The 25,077-nt window shown below is 36.4% G+C and overlaps 1 protein-coding gene across 5 annotated transcripts in view; it reads right to left on the bottom strand.

The window, feature by feature from the left end:
* Positions 1 to 3,458: 3,458 nt before the first annotated feature.
* The window catches only part of TAPT1 (transmembrane anterior posterior transformation 1), a 37,228-nt gene continuing 15,609 nt past the window's right edge, over positions 3,459 to 25,077 (bottom strand). For all 5 annotated transcript variants that reach the window (XM_042871360.1, XM_042871361.1, XM_042871362.1 and 2 more), the window contains 11 exons: positions 22,313 to 22,475; positions 18,368 to 18,503; positions 17,476 to 17,573; positions 17,252 to 17,321; positions 16,006 to 16,086; positions 15,385 to 15,494; positions 13,810 to 13,869; positions 12,719 to 12,787; positions 10,962 to 11,038; positions 8,049 to 8,209; positions 3,459 to 5,542 (listed from right to left, as the gene is read on the bottom strand). In XM_042871360.1, the coding sequence (XP_042727294.1) occupies positions 5,313 to 5,542; positions 8,049 to 8,209; positions 10,962 to 11,038; positions 12,719 to 12,787; positions 13,810 to 13,869; positions 15,385 to 15,494; positions 16,006 to 16,086; positions 17,252 to 17,321; positions 17,476 to 17,573; positions 18,368 to 18,503; positions 22,313 to 22,475 (1,255 nt within the window). In that variant the 3' untranslated portion in view covers positions 3,459 to 5,312. The remainder of the gene's footprint in view (positions 5,543 to 8,048; positions 8,210 to 10,961; positions 11,039 to 12,718; positions 12,788 to 13,809; positions 13,870 to 15,384; positions 15,495 to 16,005; positions 16,087 to 17,251; positions 17,322 to 17,475; positions 17,574 to 18,367; positions 18,504 to 22,312; positions 22,476 to 25,077) is intronic.

Raw genomic sequence — 25,077 nt, 5'->3', positions numbered from 1 at the left:
AACACCTGCAAAGAATCACTGATTACATAGACTCCAGATCTTTCTTCTATTTAAGAAACAGATGTAGCAGGAACACTGGCTACAGAACATATTCATGCCTGTATGGAAGCAGTACAGCATATGATCACTCAACTACAGAACAGCACCAGAAAGCACTGCTACAGCTGAAGCAGAAGCAGCTCTCCCTGTTCACCTTTACAGGCAACTTAAGTGACCCAGGACAACTCGAAAGAGGATTGTCTCCAAACAGTAGCTAGTGCCAAACCTCAGCATAAGCTCCATTTTCATTAGAGATCTGCCTTGCAGGAGTCCAAAGAGCAATGTTAACTGACCTGAAAACAAGGCCTCATAGCTTCAAGGTTAGCTATCCTTTGAGGATACTTCAAGAACTATTTCCAGAAGAGAGTAGTGTAGCATAGCTCCTGCTGCCTTGGTTGTAGGAAGAAGTTGGCTGATGGCTATGTGCTGCCTTTAGCAAGAATGTCAAGCTCAAATCAATTCTCCATGAAAATTCTGGTCTGACACTCAGTCCAGACACCAGGACTACACCAGTACCAATTAAGGCACCTTCCTGTTCTGATCTTGCATACTGAGCTGAAGAATGTGATGTCTAGCATTTTACATTTCTCATAAGTTAGGGTTCACTTCCCAAGATTACGCACTTCAAAACCTGTATATTACCTGTTTTAAATTTTATACTGTCAGCATCAAATAGCACCAAGTGACTCCTCAGCTACCCGAATGCTTGTTCTCAAATGCAGTAGAGGATGTAAGCATGTCAGGACTGGACATCACTAAAATGGATGCTTTCAGGTATTCAAAGTCAACGTGCATACTAACTTCATCACTTTCTTCGTCTAACAAACAGAACATGGACAGGAATCAGCAACTCCAACATAAAACCTGCTTCTTCCTCAAACTCCAGGAGTTGCTCTATTAAAATGCACTTTTCCTGCAGCACTCCTCTCATATCACTGATCTGAGATGGAACATCTGTGATAAAAAACATGCAAGTAATAAATGCACTATAATTCAGTGCTTGTCTATTCAGTAACACAGGATTTATTTAGTGAAGCTAACTTACAGTAGAATGGAACTCTAAAAAATTAGAACCCCAGATAGTTCTGCTGCAACCCAGATCTTGGCACTCCCCCAAAATGAGCTCCTCTCTGAGCCCTGTATGCACAATGACCTGCTGTCAGGTTGGAAGACAGAACTGCCTCTAATTAACAAGGGGAAATGGCTTCAAGCTTAAAGAGGGTAGATTTAGGTTGGACGTAAGGAAGAAGCCTTTTACAGTGAGGGTGGTGAGGCACTGGAACAGGCTGCCCAGTGTGTGGTTGATGCCTTGTCCTTGGAGTCTTTCAAGGAGAGGCTGGATAAGGCCCTGGGCGACCTGATTTAGCTGTGCACATCCCTGTTCATTGCAGGGGAGTTGCATTAGATGACACTTGAAGGTCCCTTCTGACTCTAAGGATTCTATGATTCTAAGAGTGCAGCCTTGGCTTTGTTTGACACCACCACTGTACCACAAAGTGGTGAATGGGAGAACTGACAGTCTGCATAGCTTTAAATGGTAGTTGTGGAACAAAGGTAGAAAGAGCATTTTACATGAAGACAGACTATAAAATACATTCATTGTAAGTGTATTCAAAGTAATGTTCTTGCCAAAAGAGAAATATTTTAAGGAGCTATAACAGTTTGACATCTTTGTGCTTATTAGAGTTGTGTGTGCACCAAAGAGCATACTTTGGTATTACGAATCCATGATCCACCTTAAAACTGTCAGTGCTTATTTTAAATCACAATACAACAGACACTGAACCTCCCCAGAAGTCTAGGCTCAAGCTTAACAGCTTAACAGGTAAAAATACTATTCTAATTGAGAGAAAAAGATAGAAATGATACACGAGGTATTTTTGAGATCATAGTCTAAGCATCTTGTGCCACTATATAGAGGAAAATTTCCTTGTGATAAAGGAGAAAGCACTGCTTTCAGTGCTTGTTTCAGCCTCCCTCGTTAGCTGCCTAGTAACCAGACCTTCCTTAGAGGCAGCAAAATTAACACAGCCCAAATTCCTAAGAAAAAGCAATTCATCTCAAGTTTTATGCAAAAACTGTATTGTAATTACAAAGAGCGTTCCCAAACCCATGATTACCCAAGACTTCCACAGTTGGTACAATTCCTATTTTACTCACAATAGTCTGGTCTGTAAGACAAAACATTGCTAAGATTCACACAGTTTCACAGTTTGGCTGCATTTGTACTACACTTGAGTTGCAGCAATTCTTGTTTACCACATCAACTAGCTTCAGAGTTGTACCAAGATCTCAGCTAAGCTGCAATAGCAGCCACAAGCAAAGTCAACAATGGCGTTGTATAACGTACAAAACCTGTTTAAATAAATATTTAGAATATAGAAAATTGTGCACTACAAAAAAAAAAAAAAACAACAAAACACCTCAAACAAGGCAAAGTGCAAAAGTTTCAGGCTCTTGCAGTTAAGATACAAACACTTGTGAAAACAGTGTACTTGTGACTGTAAAGCTTCTTTGCTTGAGAGAAAGTACTGCTTGTTCATCTGCTGATGAACATCTGAATGGCTTCAGAAGAGTAATTAAATAACTCTATAGAAAACACAATTGTTACTTAGTACTCACATAATTAATAATCCTCATTATGAATATATGCTGCATTCAGTGTCCGTATTTGGAATTAATTTGGCAACTGTGACTTCATCTGAAATATCACTGCTTGCATCAGAACTGTCTAGATTTTTACCGCGGAGGGATTTATGAATTGAAGATCTCCATTTATTCACTGCTCATCCTCTGGTGCTCTTATTCCACTATGAAGATAGAGCTTTTCAAGAAAAGTTACAGAAATGAAGAACTATGTTATTGACCAGAAATTCAGTCTTCACATTTTGCCTCCCTCACCCCCCAACAAACCATTGGCAGCCCTGAGAGGACCAGTCAGGGTCAGGGATGGAGCTGCAACCTGCCATTAAATACATTGTGCTGGATATTCCTGGGGTTAATCCCAGGAACACAAGAACAATCAGAGAGTTTGGAGCAAGTGAAAACTGAAGATTCACACCCAGGTGGGCCCCCACCACTTCTGGAGAGTGGAACATGAAGTGCTGCATTTGCAGTATCCTTTACTCCGATACCTCAGAGGTATTACCTCTGAATTATTTTGATTTCTAAGCGAACAGCATCAGCATTGTGCACACACACCAAAGGCAGATATAATTCCCATATTCAAAAGCCCAGCTCTTCTGCATTAGGCATTACAACAGAATCGTAAAAACAAAGCAACAAAAGCTCCCAACGTGTGGATCTGGGCCATCTTGGCCTTAGAGCTGTTAACTGTTATCCTTTCACTGTACAGTAAATACTCTGCAAATTTACCAACTACGAACACCAACAAAGAAATATTGACACTGTACTTTTCCTTTTTTAAACAAATATTACAAAATTGAATTTATTGAGTTTCACACAAGATGCACTTATAAAATTGATACAGAATGTCATTCAACAGAAAAAAATGAAAACAATTCCAAGCTTCCTTTAGCAACTGCTAAATAATTCAGAAATAAGATACACCAAATTGACAGATGATCTGAATTTCAATATGCGAACATCTCCAATTAGTATAAAATACATCAAAAATTATGGATTTCACGTTTTTCCAGAACAAATCTTTTTTTTTTCCTTCCCTGAACAGTCACCAGACTTTGGCCACTGCACCATCCACTCTCGATAGGAGTGGAGAGGTTGACACTGAAGCAAAAAGCTTCCAGCAGAGCAGACCACACTAACCTGCATGGCAAAGCTGCCTCATTCCCAGGTCTGCTCAGATACCTCACAGTTCTGCACTGTTATCTCCGTTTTGCTAAACGACGGTAGTCCTGCAAGTTTCAGGGATTAGCATCTACATTATACTCACATTTTATATTCATCAATCAAATAACCTCCAGCTTTTCTACGACAAACTGTGAAACAGCGAAAGGTAAATGCTGTGATAATTAGTTCAGCACTGAAGTATTTCTATGATACTTCTCCTTGGAAAGCAAACCGGTGCTTACTTAAATACCTGAAAGGCATTTGAAGTTAATGCTGTGTTTTAACAACAATGTGAAGAATTTACCATTAACCACAGGGTCTCTTCTGAGGCATAAGTTTTGACAGGAAATGCATTTCATTCTTGGTTTCAGGTTTCCAAACTGTCTTTCATCAACTCTCCCACAACTGCTTGTCACACCAGAAAGTAGGATGCACTGTGAAGCTTAAATGCACTTTATAGAGTAAGTTCATCAATGTGAGTTTGCCTAAAACCAATCCTTTAAAATGGGTAATTCTGATCTGATTGTCAGTATGTGCTTTTACAAGCATATTCCTAGGCAAGTTAATACACAGATGGCATCCTTAGTAGTTAAACAAAACAAAACAAAAAAGCAGTGTAATATTCTTCTCTGATGCATCAGTGCCATTCATACAATCCCAAATAACAGTCATTCCTCAACATATACGTGTACTCCCCCTTTTTTTTTTTTCCCTACAGCAAGAAAAAAATCCTGAGCTTTTAAAAATACTTTTATAAATAATTTGTCTTGCAGGACACACAGCTGAACACAAGAAATGATCATACTTCATATTTGCCCAGTTAAGCAGGACCTTCATTGTATTTTGTATCCGAGATCTTTCCTGGGTGCTTAGTATTTAAATAAAATAGTATGCAGTAAATCTTTTATTTAACAGCAAATTTTTATTCTGATTAGTTCAGATATACCTTGAAAAGATTTTTCTGTTGATAAGGATAGCTATCCTGACTTAATGCTTTATGTGCCAATGCTGAATGTTGAAATAAGCACAAGTATTGAATTCTGTTTGCAGATGTTTAATAAAACAAGATAACTGGAAAGGCAAGCTTCCTCTCATGCTGTCATACACTTCCAGGAGTATCTTTACACTGGAAGAACCTTCACAAAAAGTAGTATGTTCTGGAAGCATGGTTTCATAATGCAGAACAGGATTATGCTTTTTCCCCAGTCTATTTTCCAGAAAAGTGATACTGCAGCTCTGCCACCAGGCTACAGACTCATGATCCACCACGTTTTCCAAGAGGCAAGTTAACCTGACCTGATGCCAAGCCAGGATACTTGTAGAGAGAAATCAGTATTCTTTTTTTCCCATTAATAATTTAAGTTTTTAAATAAATATTTATGTGCCTTTTTGGGCAACTGTCCATTCTGGTAGCATCTTCTGTCCAACAGCTCAGTATCCTCAGCACATTAATTAGAAAAAACTTAGTCAATTCTGTTTCCACAAATAGTAAACCTGTCTATCTCCAACAAGTCTTTCTTTGAAGACCTATGTTTTAATTCTGAACTGTCTTGGCTTATATCTTTTTCTTCTCCATCAGGAGTTGTCAGGAATTGATCAGAATTGCTTGTTACAAGTAAAGACGGCAGACTGTCTTTCTGATGCACAGGCTGATTGGTAACTGATGTAGATCCATTTTCATCTGTGGAAAACCCTGTTGGAAGAGAAGACAATTACAAAGATAATCATGAATTTAGCACAGATATACTGATACACCTTTAAAACTGAAGTTCATCCAAAGCTGTCCTGAAAAAGCACGATCTATCAAAGAAGCAGATACAACAGAAAAATGTTTTGTGGAACCACTAAGCCACTATCTCTCTTTAGTTTTAACACAAGTAGAGTGATGAACAAAAAAACGTTTTTTCTTTTAATATGGTAAAGGATAAAAACTGAATTCTAAGGAAGTTTAGATAAGGAGTAAGAGCATAAGCAGATGTTTTACTGAACCCTTTTGTATGTTGCAGTAAGTAGCCAGAAGTCTGGTTCTGCATCCTCATGCAGTCTATTTTTGTTTGCTTCAACAAGAAGATTTCTGACAGTCAATGCATGAGTCACACGATTACTCTCTGCTGAGATAAATAAAAGGAATCTCTGTGGAATGAATTAGATGTGCCTAATCCTCTACATATGTACAGTAAACCTGGTTTCTCTTGGGATTATTATTAAGTGACTCATGCAGAGCTACAAACTTCAATAGCAAAGGATCTTAAAGCAGTACTACTAGAGCTATTTTTATTCCTGCCTCTTACTTCAGTGGAATTGATCACTGGTGCTAACAATTTAAGATGCTTAATGAGTAAATAGCTGCGTACTATTTCCACCTTTTATTAAACATAAACCATTAAAATGCAAACACAAGTAACAATGAAGTCAAACTTCCTTATTCACTTGCCCCTCATAACTGAGTATCTAAAGGAATCTGAAGAAATCTGACCGATGCTGGGAGTGCTGCAAAATGATCCAATGAAAAGTTATTTGACAGAATGGCAGCGCTGTGCAAATTATTCACTCAAAATAATTACTACAAAAACTTTATTCTGTATAGCTCTACACAGTATCCTATCTACTGTTTGAAGGATCACCCCTCACAGCATTATGCTAGTCCAAGGTACTAAGCTTGCCTCAAAAAAGGGGAGAAGTGGTTCCAATGGTAGATCTTTGTTACAAAGTTATTTTCTGCCCAAGAAACTTCTGGAGAAAAGCTGATTTACATTATAGGTGGATAGAAATTAGATTCAGTTAATTTATTCATTACCTTACACTTATTCTAGTAAGAAATGAGTAGAGAGAATATATGGAAAAGACTTGGTAAGCTAGGCACAAGAATTAATCAATATTGCAGAGTTCAGCAGTAATGACACAGACACACAAGCTGAGGAAGGTGAAATCATTCTTGAATGTAATTGAGGTTTCTAAACATATAGAGCTGCAAGAGGATATGAAACACTGAAGAATGACTGAAAATTGGGCGTCCCCATTGCTGACGGAAGTTAAAAAAATCCAAATAAAACAAACTGAAGTTTTTTAGTTGCTACTTTTAATTATAAATTTGAGGAAATAAGCATCTCTGCTGACTGACCTGGTAAAATTCCTGCTGTTTCAGTTAAAAATACTCTTCAGGATTGATTTACTGCAAGTTTAAGGGCCACTCCAAGCACAGTTTATTAAACCTCACATCCAAGTGCAGTCTTACAATGTTTAATTAAAACACTAGCATCAGTATGATACAGTTCTCTAATGAAAGGCAAAAGGCATTCAGACTAATTCCTATCACATTCTTTTACACTGAAAGTAAAGCAGCTCTATGAATTTAAGCTATTTGGAAATCTCTGCACCATGTCTCAGCCTGATGTCACTTGATGCAGCTGAGATAAAAGGAATCGTAACTGAAGCACTGACAGATTATTAACTCTGCTATTGCTGGCAAGATACTCTGATGACTTACATTTCAAGCCGTTCAAGTCTTTGGCAAGCAAAAGAGTGAACACAATGAACACCTGACTGTTAAGATCTCTAGGGCTCTCATTGAACTCTACACAGAAGAAAATATACAGTCCAACTCTGCTGACTGAAACAATGAGAATTCCTGTTTTCTTCTATAACTTGTCACAGGAATACAATGCAATGCCTCAGACCAATTACTTATCAACCACTAATGCTAAGGACCTATATGTGGAAGCAACGCTGCACATGCTTAAAACAAGGTAGGTAAAGACAAGCTGAAATTCCTGTTTAGATTTCATAAAGCTTTTCATTCATGTGTTCATTAGAATTGTAAGTAGTTTTGTCTATGCTGTACCACGCTTTACATTAATTTCCATAATGAATGGAATGTTTCTTTAAGCTTCAGCACTACCAGAGATTGCATGTAAATATTTACTTGTGTAGCACTGACATTTTTTATCACCTCCACTGTATCAGGGTAGGATTTTTTTTTTTTTAATTAGAACTGAAAGTATTTACAAGCAAAGGATGATGCATGAACTAAAGGTAACACATTCTATTTGCAGACATGCTTACACCTGTGATACTGTACAACTAAGTGGTCCAGCAACAGAGGGTGTGGCAAACAGCAGCACACATCTGATTTATTATTGGATTCAGTTTGAAAATTATTTTCATTACAGCTGAAAACAGAATGAGACATTCAAGCTTACCATGGGTAGATTTAAACATGCTTTGTGGTTTGCCAGCTGGCTTCCCTGCAGAGGCACTCGGGACAGGATTGAATAATTTCTCCTCCATTTTTGCTTCCTTTACATACTGACATGATTTCCCCAGCAATACAATACTGTTAAGGACTTTTAGGGATATTAACCTGCATAAATAAAAGGATTTATTTAAATACATGCGTTATCAAGTACTAATATATTACAATAACTGCATATCATTACTGCTATCTTGGAACAATTAGGTGAGAAATTAAATCCTTACATAGTAAGATCAAAAGTTAATTTGCTTTTCTTAATATTTTGCTTCAGGTTCAGCGCATAAAAATAACTTCTCCCCCTCTGAAGACATCTAGAAGAAAACATCAAGTTCTATAGAATGACAGGAAAGGCTAAGCCATTTAGTGCATCAAATATTTTGACAAAGAATTAAAAAGGGCTCTCAGCAAAGCAAGTCCAAGATAACTGCGTTACTGGTAAGTCTGTAACCTTAAGTGTGCTCAGACAAGGACTGGAAGCGGACTGGGAAACAAGATGACAAATATCCAGCATCCATAAATTACAGATTAATCCTTCAAACTCCTTTTTGGTATGACAAAAGACAGCTCAAATTTCTGCAAAACCAAGGGGCAGCATCACATTCATGGCAGTACAGAGCAGTTGATGGCAGGTTCCTTTTCTGTTATCAATGACTTGCAGCATGGATTTCAGTACAAATCTGAGGATCTGTTTATTATGAGCATTGCTAACAGACTAAAAGGAAGATGTGAGAATAAGTGAACGTTCACAGGTGAAAATCCACAGAGTGGTTTGACTGCTTAATCATTAAGTAGCCAAGCACACTTAAGCAGCATCATCAGCATCTCTGACTGCATAAATGTAATCACAGTTTGTCAAATACAGAAAATGAAGTACATCACATTAAGGAAGTTTTATGCAATGCATTTCTTTTTAGAAGAAATTTATAGAAATTAAAGAAGAGTGTAGATCATTTCAGTATGGAGAAGTTTAGTATCCAAGCAACCACAATTATCTTATACAAGCTGAATAATATGACTATAATTTTAGTTGGTTATCAGGGCAGATTTTGTAGAAATAGAGTTGAGAAGTTCTCCTTTTTTTTGATCTATGCTATTGAGTTTAAAACTTCACAAAAGTTTAGTCCTACATTTGTTTTTTTTAAATCTAATGTATGCTTATGTCCAGAGGCAGTAGGTGTTTATACCATGTTTTGAAGTAATGACGGAAACTAGAATGTGCTCTCACTTTACAATAAAGAAAAAATAAACCTCACATTTACTTATTCTTGTGGAGTAGAAGTTTAAGTTTCTAATTATAGGCTTGAATACATCCCAACAAAATGGTAATGGTCCAAATCTCTAAAGAAAACCCTCATTGTTGCCTCTTTCTCCATTCTACAATTCTCCCTTGTTCAACCAAATGTACTTGTCCTTGACTGCATACAGCTTCCTCACAGACTAGCAACTATGCCTTCAAAGAACAGTGTTTTATCCTGTATGTTAATCACTGTACTTTTTTCTTTCCTCCATCTTCCTAGCTACAAAGACAGACAAAATTCCAGGCAGTGGAACGGTAGGAAAAAACCCAACGTTCTGCAGTATAAAGGTGCTGAGCTTAGTACATCACAGCATAAATGTGATGATCAGGGGCTAGTGCTTTAGGGGGAATATAATGTATTCTGGGAAAAAAACTTCAAGTATGATGCTTGAAAACTTCCTAGCTATCCTACATTAAAAAGAAGGGTCACTACACTGATGTGCCCTGGACACAGACTGAGTTCTATTTCTATTGGCTATTGAGGTTACAGTAGATCTAAGAGTCTACCTAGATAAAAAAAAATGTGAAGTCATTCCATTTTTTTCATAAGGAGCTGTAAAACAGAAACCTGCTGTTCCAAAGTATCCCTGAAGAACTTCTGCCCCAGATCTAGAAGTCATTCTTCCTTTAGTAACAAACACAACTAGGTGGAACACTGGAACAGGTATTCCCACAACGCTACTGGCAAATATGAACAGCTGTGCTGTGAATTATCATTTGTGTTACTACAGGACATCCAGAACTTCTCTGCGCTGCAGGAATTTGAATCACTTCTTCATGGTCAATTAGGAGGAGCTGACTGTTCCAAAATCAGTCAGTACTGGGAGACAACAAATGCTTACACAGTTCAGCTTTCCTAGAAACTGGCCACCACCACAGTCTGTACAGCACGTACCTTAAGACAAACAGACTAGACTGGATTTAAAGTATAACTAAATGCATCTCAGAATTATGTGCAGAGCAGTGAGCATTTAAGGATAACACAAGTGTAAACTGACGAGACAGTGAAGGGATAAATGCAGGTCAGCAATTTTATACAAAAATGCTAATTGTGACGGGACAGAATATTCCTTAGCCAAGATTACTTACTGGCTCCAACCCTCCTAGAAAGATATGCCTCAGTTCTTGCGCTTACACGTATAGCAACTACATAACAAGCATTTAACAACCATAAACCAGAATTGAGGGTCTGCTTTGAGTGCTTAAACTGCTGGGCGTATTGCATCTCCAACTCTTTTTGCAAGAAGTTTCATCCCTTCAAATTCAATTTCTCCTCTTACAACAAGAAACAAATGCCACCCCACTGCATAAAATTCCTTCCTTTATCTTTCCATTCATTATTTTCACTATTAAATTGCTTATTGAAGGCCAAAATCCTCAAATACATTTACTTAGGGACTAATCTTTTTCAAACTCAGCTTGTTAGCAGAAGCATTTTACATATTCCTCTATTCATTATAAATGGTGTTTATATGTATAGCCAGAAGTATCAACAGAAGTTTTTTTTTAACCACATCTGATCACATAATGCTAAGTACTTTCTGATGGTGTGCATCTACTTACCCACAGTAGAAGAGCACAACACAGACATAGGCTAAGACTCCATGTACTTTTATTGAGCTTGTTACGACCCTCATGAGCTGTTTTAAGGATAAAAGTTAAACAGTTATAGCATGCAGCATACAATTAACAGAATATTCCCAACAAACTGCATATTGGGTAAACACAAGACAAAAACAGAAAAATAGAAAAAAAAAGAATTTTTTTTCTACGTTCCCCTTGACAGTGCTGACTACTCAATAATTTGGTTTAAATAAATACTATACCAGCATCTAGATACAACTCTGCTTTAGCAGAGCTCCCTATAAAGGGAAGAGGATAGAGTTAGACTACATATTAGGAAAAAATTCTGTACTGTGAAGGAGGTGAGACGCTGGAACAGCTTGCCCAGAGAGGTTGTGGATGCCCTCTCCTTGGAAGCATTCCAGGCCAGGCTGGATGGGGCTTTGAGAAACCTGGTCTAGTGGGAGGCATTCAACAGGAGAGTTGAAGCAAGATAGTTGTAAGGGTCCCTTCCAACCCAAACCATTCTATGATTGGTGCTTACTAGCACTAGCAATGATTTCTAGTAAGATAACAAATCAAAAAGCATCCCTAAAAAAAAAAAAAAAAAAAAAAAAAAAAAAGAAAAGAAATCAAGAACCAGAAGGTGACTTAATAATCAAGAAGTGCTGATGTGGTAAAATAATTACAGCGTTTCAAAATATATGAATATTATGAAAACAAACTTGTTTTGTAGACTAGGGATGTGAATTCCATGTTAGAATGACAGAATATCCTGAATTCTGTTTTTAATGCCAGTATTTCACAGTTAGAGCTCCAACTTAACAAAAAATACTCCAGTTTGTATTAAAAGCTGTTACTATCAAGGATAACACCGAATTAACTTGAAAAGGGCATTTCAATTCTCTCTGGATATGCTTTATTAATTTTTATGGTTATATATATATTTTAAATCCTGGATAAGAAACAGGCAAAGCTTGTAAATAGTATTTCCCCTCCCCCATCTCTACAGAAAAACATTACATTTAAAATTAATTCACACAGACAGTCTTCAAGAGAAATCATAAATTAACATATTTGCTTGCAAAGTAAGTACTCCCACTATCATAACTTCTGCTTGTCTACATGTGCATAGGGTAATGTCACAGCAGCTATTTACAGAAAACATTGTGTAATAGTTAATTCAGCACAGACAGCACGTGGATGCAATTGCAATAACAAAGTGTTTCATGTTATGTGTGACGAGGTCAGCTCCTTCAGAGCCACATACTCAAGAACAGCTCAGAACTAAAGTGCCCCCAAGAAAAGAAAACAGCCACTGAACATACCATTACAGGGACAACAACAACAAGGACCCCTGTAAGAACCTAAAAAGCCCAGCACATTACTGCCAACCTTCTGGCAACCAGCTGCTTTGACTTTTCTGAATGAATGAAGAGGATACTTGCCAAAAGGAATAGATGTTTAATAACCACAGATGTACTTTAACTCCACTGCAGCAATCTAAGTGCTGATGAGTTCTACAAATTTAATATGTATTCAACTTTTTATGAAAGGCTGATACTCACTATCACATTCGTGAAGCTCTAACCAGTATGCAGTACAGGTTATACTGAATACTAACTAAATCTTGTAGTATCACTTCAGTTACTGAAGGAAATTGTTCTGTCCTCAAAACATCAAAATGAGCTAGCCATCTCACAAGCATATTCTCAACACAGATCTTACAGAAAATTGATAGGAAAGGTACAACTTACTAAAACAGCCAGTGGAAGAGGAATAAAACCCATTCGTCTGGAAACTGAGTCACTATAATCTGTATAAGCCTAGAAAAAGAAAAAAAAAAGAAGAGGAGGAAGAATAAGAAACTATGTATGCAAAAGACTGATCTCATTTTAGCTTGGTACATCCTCTACATAAGAATCAACGTTTGATAAAGTGTACAGATTTATATTTTGAAAAGCAAATGCAGATATCTGTGCTCACAGACAAAAGAAAAGTAATTCTACCATGACCGGTGAGATCAGCTTAGCAATCTAAATATTCCACTTGCTACTGATAATACAAGTCTCTACAACAATTAGGACAGTGAACCTAACACACTGCAATATCTCACTTGTACATCACTTCAAGCTTGGAGACCTCTTTGTACTAATTTGACTTTGATCTTCAAGTATTATAAAGAAAAACCCATATGAGGGATAAAAAGCCACTACCATACCATTAGTTTTAAAGCATTCTAAAATATCTATAATTAACTTGGGATAACTGCCTTAAAACTCTTTAAAAATGGTTACATTTGCACAACTACTCTGCATGAAATCTTTAATGCAGGATTGAAAGCCATGCTGAAGTCAAATTGCATCACATAGGCACTCATTTTGCACAGAAGATCATCCAGAGAAAGAATAAAGTATTCAGAACTAAAAAACACTTTTCCTATCAATGTTATTGACAATTAATTGTTTGCATGGTATCTAACTTCTGTATTAGCTATACCTAATACATTCCTAACAACAGCAATTGAGCCTACCAGTAAAACAACCTGAATTACCACAAACAATCAAGTTAACAAATAAAGCATCCATCCAGAGCACTCATTAGATAGAGACTCATTCAGGAAACCTGTGCTGTAAACAGCACATCAGAAACCATTCTCATGAAAAACACGAACAGTCTGTGTTCTGTAAAAACCCATACAGCAGCACTAACACACATGGTACAAATATCCACATACTAGCTACCTGTGCAAGCTGATTAGGTACACCTAAGTATACATTCCAATATCTCATTATATCAATTAAAATAGTTAATAAAAGAAAAAAAATGCCTTCATTTTCAGGCTTACATTTTTCTGTCGACTGCTAACAAGGTCAAACGCAAGACTGGCTCTGTACTCACTGTAGACCTGGAAAAAATCCAGCACATCAGATGCGTGCTTAATGCATCAGCATACTCTACAGAAGCAACAGAATTATTAATAACATTTCTGTAAAATTACAAACATTTATGTACAGACCGAAGGAGTCAAACACTATTCTGAGATTTCGCTGCGCCCTTCAACAGATAAGCCTGCATTTCTGTAGTAAAGTAACTTATGCATATATACAACAAATAAGATGCAATGCTTTAAGAATTGAGTGAGACTTTATAAAGCATGTACTGAATTTGAAGACAATCGGCACCACAAAGAATGAGGAATCATGTTTACTTTACTCCTTAGAATTCATGATTGTTTTGAAGTACATGAAAGATAGCAGTGGGATCAAATTAAACAAATGAGCAAGCTTACATATGTACTAAGCAAGTGATCCCATGAAAATCAGAAATATGTATCAGAAAGATGAAGGAAGCTTTCTCTTTTTACAACAGTCCTATGCATTAAGACAGAAAGGCACTGATTTTAAGGATAACTTGCAGTGCAACACGCAGCAGGTGCTCAAAACTTCTGACAAAGTCTGATCTAGCAAACACAAGCCGTTATATCTTCATACAGAAGAACTGCCAGGTTCATTAAATAAGCCTTGTAAAAGTGTTACCTACTGTCCTCCACATCCCAAGCTGTGTCAGCACACTGAAGCATACTACATTTGTGGCTACAATGACTTCATTATTTCTCTTCTCTAAATTTTCTATATGAAAGCAGGACATCCATAAATGCCTCTGCCATAAGGGAGTTTATCAAGTACACCTATTTAACTTGTTTCCACACCATACAACGTAGCTAGTTTAGGGATGCTGAAAATGATAGCACTTCAAGTTTTGACCTCATTTCCTGAAAAGTGGTTTTAACAGCGAAGAAATGCTAACATCTTTTCACTAATTTATCAAGCACATTTGAATTCACACAATGCTCAGGACAAACGACCTGAACCATCATGCCACACTACACAAAAACTAATCTCATCTACTACCTCAAAGGAAGGACTACATAATATATGTTCTACGAAATTATAGGATTGGAAAGCTAATAGATAATCTGTTTCATTTTTGTGCTGCAGAGACAGTGGAAAATGCTTCTGATTTCAGATCCCACCTTTAACATACATGTAAGAACAGAAATTCAGCAGTCTTACAAAATGTTTGTTTTTGTTTTTTTTTTTTTTCCCCCCAACTCAACCAGTGACCACTTCACAAAGTTACCTGCCAGTTACATGAACTGTGGTTATTATGTGAACTGCTACACAGTACTTTCAAAAAGTTCATGGATCTGGACCTGCTACTTTAGAAGTAGATGTGTTTCTTGCACACAAAAAACTTCTGAAGAACTTTTAAAGATCAAAACGTTACCAAACTTTCCCAAATTATACCAATGTATGGAAATAGCAATTGTTACATTTTCTGTACTGGAATCAATTTTAATATTAAAAAAATAGCAAAGTAAACTTAAAACAGCATTCAACATTCCAAACACGATACCTACATCTGCTGTGATGTCATTGAATTTTGTAATAAAGGCATGTTTCACAATATCCACCGCAATTTCTGAAGCAACCACCATGCAAACATCTGGGAATAACACCCAAAGATGATCTGAAGATTGAAAAGAAATAAGTTAGACTATTTAATTTGACTCCAGTATACAAAATGACAATCACAAGACTTTTGATCAACTGCCAGAAATCCTCAAGTGCCCAAAGCAGTGTCTGTAATTTACACTACCACTTAGCCTGTAGTGTGCCAATTCCCTTGAACTTCATTGCTCTTCTGGAAACTTATCATGCTATACAACTAATGCCACAGCCAGGATCAGTTTCTAAAGCCCTGACATTATAAAGCTTTATCTTGACTAGTATGCCTTTATGCATACTGGATAGTACTTGCAGTTTGAAACTTGTAAGTGAACATTTGGGTAGATAAGTAACACTCAAGCAAAATACACCACAAAGATCCAGGCTCAACAGCATAAAAAAAAGTAACAGTTTTATTAAAACCTATATTCTAGTCAATGTTAATATTTAATATTTAATTATGAATTTCATTATATTATTAACAGCGTAGGAATTTATTGCTTTCCATTTTATTTTTCCACTAGTTTACTTACCTGGATTCCATGAGAACTGTTCCATATTTCTTAGACATACAATTAGTAGCAGCACATAATTGGTGAACCTCTCTTTTATATCTAGTTTAAAAGAAAAAAAAAAAAAGATGTCAATCACAAACTTACATTTATCTACATAAATGGATATGCATTCATTCTGTGGTTTTATTTACCACATATTAGATTAGACAATCTTTTCCACAAACTATTTGATCAAATTTGAGAGGGGGATGCTGGAAACTTCACCACAGACAGAATTTCTGCATCAACCCCCCCCAGTATACTGCCTCAACTCAGATTTCTCAGCATCCAAAGAGACATAAGATTTTGCAACTTGCTACCACCTTTGTTCACAAGTTAAAATACAGTTATCTTTCTTGATAACTTCTGTGCCTTCCTTGTTTAGTCCAAAAAGAATGAGCACCTCCTGGTGCAGAAACAGAGACAAAACACCCAGCTACGCTATAAACTTGATCCAGGATTAGAATAAAGGCTTTCAAGCCAACTACAGAGCCTTATTTAGGAGATTTCTTCTGAGTTTTTTTTTTTTTACTGCCACCTTGGCAGGGCTGGATGCTATCAACTCAGTTATTAGAACTGTAAGAATGCTACCAGGAAAGCAGGGAGACCTGAGAAAGAGTCTTATGATGTGACCACCCAGGCTAGGCAGGGACTTTTTCTCATTTAGTAGCCTAATTCTAAAAATGATCCATACAGCTTGCTTCACTTTTTTCTTCTTGCACATGTAATTTTGGTAAGACTTTCATTCTTCAGCCAACAATTTCATGTCATCTTTACATTATTGTTTATTTTTAAAAAGGTATTTCTGAAGCACCTCCATCACTGTCAAACAGTGTGCATTCTGGGACTGCTGTCAGCACAGCATACTACAAGTTAACTTCTTGAAAATGCAAAAGGCCTCAGGGATTTAGAAGTTTGGATATCTCAATAGCATAACTTAAGTTTTAAATTTGTATGTAACCAGCTATTGGCTGTATACTAAGCTTGCTTCAGTATCTCAAGCAAAAGCCAGCCACTTGAGGAAATATTTTTCCCTCAAGAATGCTATTGTGTTCTTAGAAGTGGAATTCCATTTTCATCCCACTGAGCCAAACAGTAAAATTGAAGACCTAGAATTCAAGTCAGAGTGCTCACATTTATTGAAATAAAGCAGTTCTAACATTAATATTAAATAATAATCAGCATCTTATTTCACATTTTCCCCGATTAGCACAGCCATACATACCACTATTTGACATTTGAAAAAGATTGTTCTTCTCAAACTTCTTGAAAACACTTCCTTTTATTTCAACGAACTGCAATTTTTAAAAGCAGTTATTTAGTTTTTTATTTATGACAAACTGGTGTAAATAAATCAGACAATCAACAAGAAAATAGACAATGTGGTGCACTAGAATGAAGGCTGCTGAAAAGATTTAGGATAGCTATAGAACAAAATTATATACTCACGTTATTGGACATCATGATGGTAAGTAGTGATTTATTGTGAGAGTTGAAGGCCACGTTAAGGGTTGTTGCTTGAACCATTATAAGAATAGCATGCAGGACTGTAGATAGCAGGGTTAAGGAAACAGATTTGGAAATAATTTTTCTGCACAACAGCACTGAACAGCATCCAAATTTGTTTTCCAATTTTGCTTCCGAAGATAAACACAAAAAAGTTTCCACCTCTGTCAACCTCTGCCCTTTTGCAGGAGGACAGTATCTTAAATCTATGTAACTGCTTTACAGCATGTAGCAATTTTGTGGCCTCTTTTTCCCCCCTGAAATACTTCAATCAGACAGAAGAAATAGCAACATTATCTAGAAAAAAAACAACAACAAAGCAAACAACCCAGGAAGACTCATTTGACTTAGCCTAAAGATACCACAGGAAGTGGGAAGCTGAAAGAATTTATCACCATCTATAATTCCAGCAGTTTATTGTAACATTACTTTATATAAGCATGCATTTCTCTTTATTTAATGAAATGTTTTCTAGCTCCATGTTTGTAACATCTCACTAAACAACAAAATCACTGTCTTCAATGTCCCATGACCCAAAATAATCACAAAACAAATCAACATTCCCATGAAGTACACAGATACCACTTGTCATCTTACTACTCATCAGGTATTAAAAAAGCTGCCACAACTGCAGGTGGAATATCATTACAAAGTCTTTTAGAAGCTTTTTCACTTTGTTTTTAAAATGTAGTACTGACGATCTTACTTTGAAAGTAAATAAATTCTTATATAGGAATAGAACTAAATTTTCAAATATATTCTAAAAATAATTCCAAGTAGTTCCTGCAAAATTTAATTTATAGAATTCTGCAATTTACTGAAGAAAAAAGGATACAGACATAGAGCACTGCCATGAAGAAGTGAGGAATCACACCTATATGGGCTCTTTTTCTTTCCTTAGGTTCTGTAGCAGTCCAATAAAGAGCATCCAAAATATCTTGTCCAAATGAAGAAAACAAACGATCAGCCACCTAAACAAGAAGAACTTTTTACTGCCTTACAGCAATAATATTCTCTACAACACGTGGTTATGCCAGTGTGATACACCTCAAACCAAAAAGCTTTTCACTTATTTGTGAGTTTTCACCTCTTTTACACATCAGTCCAGTTGATCTTGTAGTTACATGGGTCTTTTTGTATATACAGCAACTCATCTCTCTCAAATTTACCTTCTAAACAGTATTCATGATATGAAATCATGTGGTATTATCTTAGATGCTTCCTTGGAAGACATCCAAGTACAGTTCAGACTTTGTCCTCTGATAAAGAACCATGCATGTTGTTAAAATCATCCCATTTTTTCTCTATCCCCTGCACTTAAAAAAAAGAAAAGTGAATGCCAAATGCATGACAGGGAATATCAGCTCCCAAGTATAAACAGAACTTAGGTTTGGCTGTATAATTTCTTCCACCAAGGTAAGTACCTTCTTCCAAGAAGGTACATACTCAACACAGATCTCTGCATAAAGCAGAAATAAAAATTAAAAAAAATATTAGAACGTAATACCAAGAGATTAAGAGGAACTAGACAGTCTGCCAAAAAAAAAACCAACAAAACAAAAACCCCCCCAAAACAGCAGAAACTAAAAACCCTCACAACCCCAAACCTACAATCATCTGAAGTTTAATCCAAAGAACATGTAAAAACTACAAAAAAACTCTAGACAGCATTATTAGAATAGATAGGAAAAACATGGGCAGCAAACTGAGCTTGTTATTCAGTATCATAGCAACATATGAACATGAAACATATCACAGAATCCTACCAATTTTCAACACTTCCTGACCAGCAAGCATAAAGAAGCGAAGATCATTACAAGGAAATGCTTTCTTTCCTGCCTATACACTGAAGTTTAGTAATTTTTAAATTAAGCTGCACAAGAAAAAAGAAAAATCACTTTAAAAATTGCACTGGGTAGTACAAGTCATATATGGCTAAATTAGAACTTACCTCTTAGCACTAATCAAGCAAAAAATAGGAAAAGCTAATTACCTCTACTTAATAAACAAAATTGATAATTTTTACTGTCTTTCTGGAGGATGATAATTTTGGACATGTTAAAACAGCAAGCACCAATACACAACAGAACCTGCAAATATTGAACCATATCCTATTAACTAAAAAAATAAATTGCAGGCACAATGTTGATTTCACATGATTTCCAGGCTTGGTTAATTAACAGAGTTTTAACAGCAAATATACTGAAGGAACAGAAATTACACGTTTTAACTTATTCAAGCCAATATTCCTTCAAATTTCCTGATACATGATAGCTAAATAAGAACAATTGACAATATGTATCAAATGAGCTGGACTTTCATCTTCCATCTTTTAATTTACTTGACTGCTACTCTTTGTCACCTATAGAAACAAAGTGAACCCTGAGCTGATGGATTATCACAAACATGAAGTTCAAAGAAAAACATCAGTTTGAGAGATATTTACAGCGGCACTGTTTTCGGCTTTTAAATTTGTAAGTCTAGATGGCCTGCCTTAGTTGGTTCCTGCTCATTGTGATGACCCACTGGGTGACTACATCCACTACAGAATGCTTAGAATCTCATAAGATTTTGTCACAATATTGTGAGGGTTTTAACAGACAAAATGGTGACTCTGCTTTCCTTTTTACTTACAGAAGTCTCGTTCCTTATCTTATAGGTAGAAAATATTAAAACCCATCACACAATATTGTTGTCTGCTTTTCCAAATGGGACTTACCTAAACCCTACATGCCGGCTCCAGGCTCCAGCAGAATTCCATGGTGAGCGCTGTCACCAGCATAACGCACACTGGGGCTTCACAAGGAGCAGGAGCCGGTGGGTCTGAATCTAAAAAAGAAAAGTGTCATTTAATTGTGCTGAATGCTCCCCTTTGGCTGCCTACTTGGAGCATTCAGCACATACTTTGAAGATGTGGCACTCCTCGTGTCCAGGAGGATATTCCCAGGACACGCTAACAGCCGAAAACATTAAGACATTGTAAACATCTCCACTGCTCAGTGATTTAACTAAATTAAAAAGACGTTCTAATTTTATTAGTTCGTGAAGATGTAAAGTTTGTTATATGTGTATTTTATTTAATTATGTAAGGTTTATCTTGAGCACATATTTTACAGTTCCTAAAATCAGCTTGTTTCTCGTGTAACAGACTCATAATGAAATTCACTCAAGTAGACTAAATAAATAACCTGTTGAAAGTTGACAACCAACAAAGTCTTTCAAAGGATTTCATGGTTTGTTTTTTTTTTTTTGGCTGATTCTATAGCTGCAACCTACTGCTGTAAAAAAGCTCCTCAAAAAACACATCCTCTGTATTGACATGAGGGCATCATGAGACATCAAGGAAATCAAATACCATTTCCAACTTCAAAGTTTGGTTTAAGTTTTCTAATAATTATAGTGACAGAGCGCTGCAACATTTCCTCCTTTCTGCCCCCATGACAGGAAAAGGAAATTCGGGCACCACCAGGCTGCTTCTTGAGACAGAATCTTTGGATTCTGCCAAATGTAACAAAGAAACTCAACTCTTAATTCAAGAGGACACAATACACAGTTCCCAACTCACAGGAAACACTGCAGTCTCCGTTCAGACTACTTGGTAAGCACTTGGTGTTGAACTTCCTGGCATTAAGCAAAGTGACTCAAAGGCTTCTCAAAGACTATTAAGTGATCATCTCTCACAGGTTACAGAACTATTTACGGATGAATATTCCCAGCACAACTACAATCCAGACACTAAACTGTCATCAATTACTGATTTTTACATGATTGTCATCAAATCTAAAATCAAAAGAAAAAACAACCCTATGAATAAGCATCTTAAGTGGCCTGTATGATGGTTAGCTGACTTAGAAATTTGTTCTTCATGCAGTACTTTCCATATTTTGAGATGAGAACAAATAATTTTAGATAAAATATACAGATTTTGCACATAGTCCCAACTAAGCCAAGGTACAAGAGATATTCAAAAGAAGATTAATATGCTATTCAGAGATCCCAGAACCTTCATAAAGCACCTCATGTACAAAGCTGAACAATCCTCCTAAGAGGTTATATCACTATATAGGGCTCTAGCATGCCCTATGTTTGCAGATTGGAGATAAGATTTCAGCTATAAAGGCACTGTTTACTTGGTGAATCACTGATCACCGAATCGCAATTAAAATCTCATGCTTTACATTAGCATCAGAACAGATTCTTTTTTCCCTCTCAGGGTTTCTCTTTATGCCTCATTTTATTGTCCCAAACCAGCATTTTTTTTTTGTTTCTCTAGATTCATTCAACTTACCCACGCATCCTCCAATTTTTGTCTGTCAGTAGGTACTGAGATAGGTTAAGCAGCAGCATGTGTTACTGCATATAATGAAAGCTATACTTCTATAATCAAGAAATAAAAAACAGATTTTCTGTTTTCCTACATCTTCCTTCTCTGTTCTCTCTCATAATCTTACCACTAATTCAAATCATGTCTTTAATTCTATCAACAAGCTCAAAATGTTGTACATTCTGCTTTTTGATTTTCTGTCCTTCTACCAGAGTTCTCAATTCTCATTTAACTAAACATCTCCATAAGCTCCAGGATCTAGGTAATATGAAACTTCATCTAGAAAATTTATTTTTCCATGAACTATTCTGTTCCACTACATTTAGGTTGTATATAAGAAGCATTTGTGCATTTGGGAGGATGAAACGTGCCATACTCTACATACAAATATCATAACACCAGTATTTTTTACGCATTCTGAAAACACGCTTGATATTCTGATGTTTAAATTCTTACCTCAAGCATGTTATAGATGATGTAGAGCTTTATGACAGACTGCCCCCTTATAAGATGATACATCATAGAGTAGTCAACATAGTGCATCATGAAGTAGCAGATGACCAATATCACTCCTTTGAGAATGTCGCACACCTGAGCAGGTTGCAGCAAACGTCTATCGCTGAAATACAAAGGCAAGAAGTTTCACTAAGGGTCACATACACACCCATAATATAAAAATGATAGCAAGTCAGTATGAATCTACCAAAGCTATTTAGTAAGGATGCATCTCAATGTAGTCTATTCCACTCCCAACGCATACGGAACACCATCATCATGATAAACACTTATGCATCATACTCCTGAACAGGACCGCTTAATCTGTCGCGTCCATTTACTCAGAATATTATCATCCTCGGCCAGGAGTCCCGACATGTTCATTACTTTCTGCCTGAATGACCTTTGGCTTTAATTCACTGGTCCACTTTCAGCCAATTGTACTTGATATTTGTTGTACTTATTGTACTTATCATTTTGACTTCCTCAGTTATACAAATTATATTTGCCGTAACCCAAAGAAAAATAAATCAAGTAGGTATCTTCAACTTCAACATAGTAAACAGATGCTGAAGAACAGTTTTTATCTGCAATTCCATACCTTCTTTTAGACATAAGGTCTGCAGCAGACACCAAACAATTTTCCATCATAGCTCGAGGCGAATCCTTACCGAATTCAGAAGTTTACCACCTACACTCCCACAGGCAATCCAGAAACCTAAATGAATCACTATACAATTTCATGCTGTAAGTTAGAACTTCAGTAAGAACAGGTATCTACCTCAAGTGCCACAATGCCAGCCATTTGCATAATGAAATTGCAAGGTGGTATTTACTTGTCTACTTACTTTGCTTAGTACTAACGGGATGTAACGTGTTTTAGAAAAATCTTCAAATTAAATCAGAAGAGTGACAATCATGTACCAAAAGAGACTTAATTTGTTAAATGCATGTATTTTTAGATACACACAAACTCACTGAAGTTCACATTTCATAGAAGTTGGAACCAGTTAGCCTTGAGCTACGGATTTTCCTTTTCTGCATTTTTCAGCCATCAGCTTATCTCAGATCAGATAATGCTCTGTCACTTTTTTCTAAACAGTTCGAATACATTAACAAATATAATGCTGCTTTCAAAAAAGATCCAAACATTTACGTATGACTTCCAACCATCAAAGCAATCTCATGAGAAACTGATGCAAATACACACAGCTACCATCATGGGGAAGACAAACTACAAACGTAATCAAGAGTACAATTACACTTCTCCAAGTGATATCCTTCTGAAAATTAAATCAAGAGAATAATACCTTACGAAAGTGCAGCCAAAACTGCACACAACTTGAACTCTAAAGATGAAGACATTTTGAAAACATGCTGTGTATGGTACACTTGAATATATACCACCACCATTTTAGAAAAAAGCTGCCCAAAGGGTCAAATGAACTACACTTGACTGCTGTGATTTGCAGGAAGTAAGCTTTTTAGGACAGAGTGCATTTAAATAACATTGTCATAGAATTTCACTTTTCAGATTTCACTGTAACTTAGACTTAGTTTCTCACTTGCTGTAATAGGCAAGTACCTAAAAACCATTCCAGTAACAATCCATCAACAGTTCTGAAGTTTTAACATAAAACATACTCCATCTTCTGTTTGAAGTTGTGTAATAACCTGTACTTCTCATTCAAGAGAAGCAGCACTAACACTGCTTTTTCAAAGCAGATATTTAGAGAAACACACAAAAATATCTGCAGAATTTCAACTTAATCAGCTTGATGACAGAAGAGCCTCTCAGCATTTCTAACCCAGTTCAGTACAAGAAAATACTGCACAGGCTGACTACAGAAAACTACTGTCCAGAAAGCAAATAGCATAGGAAAGTCCCAGCATTTAAAATCTGTTCCAACGTTCTTTCATTATGCACTGAAAAGACCCCTTTATATTGTCTGGGCAAGCAACCTAGAGCCTACAGCTAACATGTTTCTAATTGAGAGAGATTAACCATGACTATTGTACAAATCTACAAAGGCACTTCTACAGCAGCAGAATTTCCGGTCTGGCTAATGACATTTACAAAAGGATCTTCATGTGTGCTCTGAACATAATACAGAATGGGAGTAATTATTTCCTACAGAGACAGGGAAATCAAGTAAATGGATTAAATATAATAGATTTGACACCTTTTTGGCACATATACAGAAATAATGCAAAGCCTGCAATTATGAAATGATGTAGTCAGTATTCAGTGAGAAATGAACCTTACAGTTTCAGTATACGATCAAGTTCAGATTGGTTCCATCTGTACTCACTGCAAATCATTCCTATCCTTTATGTTGAATGCAACACACACAGGTTGATGTGATTTCAAATCTACTGTTAGAAAGTCTTAGGTCAACCATTACATACAGCATTTTCTGCATTTTTTTCCCTCCATATATGTCTATATGTAGTGTCTCCAATAACTCATTAACGCTGTTCACACTCAGTACCAATACTGGAAAATACTTTTGGAGCCATCTCGAACACTAAGCAATACAAACTGTAAGTCATAAACGTCAAAAAATGAACAAGGTATACACAACACAGTCCTTGACGCTTTCAAATTCTCAAGTCAAAGTAGATAACAAAGAGGTAAGAACTAGGCAACGCTGCGGGAGTATGGAACTCTAGAAAACACTGAACAGCTTAACTGCCTAACTCATTTCGAGCATTTACATTTTTAC

The sequence above is a fragment of the Lagopus leucura genome, unplaced genomic scaffold (assembly GCF_019238085.1).
Source record: "Lagopus leucura isolate 7727_CA_CO unplaced genomic scaffold, USGS_WTPT01 Super-Scaffold_100004, whole genome shotgun sequence".
NCBI classification, from domain to species: Eukaryota; Metazoa; Chordata; class Aves; order Galliformes; family Phasianidae; genus Lagopus; species Lagopus leucura.
The sequence above is the reverse complement of the archived record's forward strand: the minus strand, read 5'-3'. Positions and strand labels throughout refer to the sequence as shown.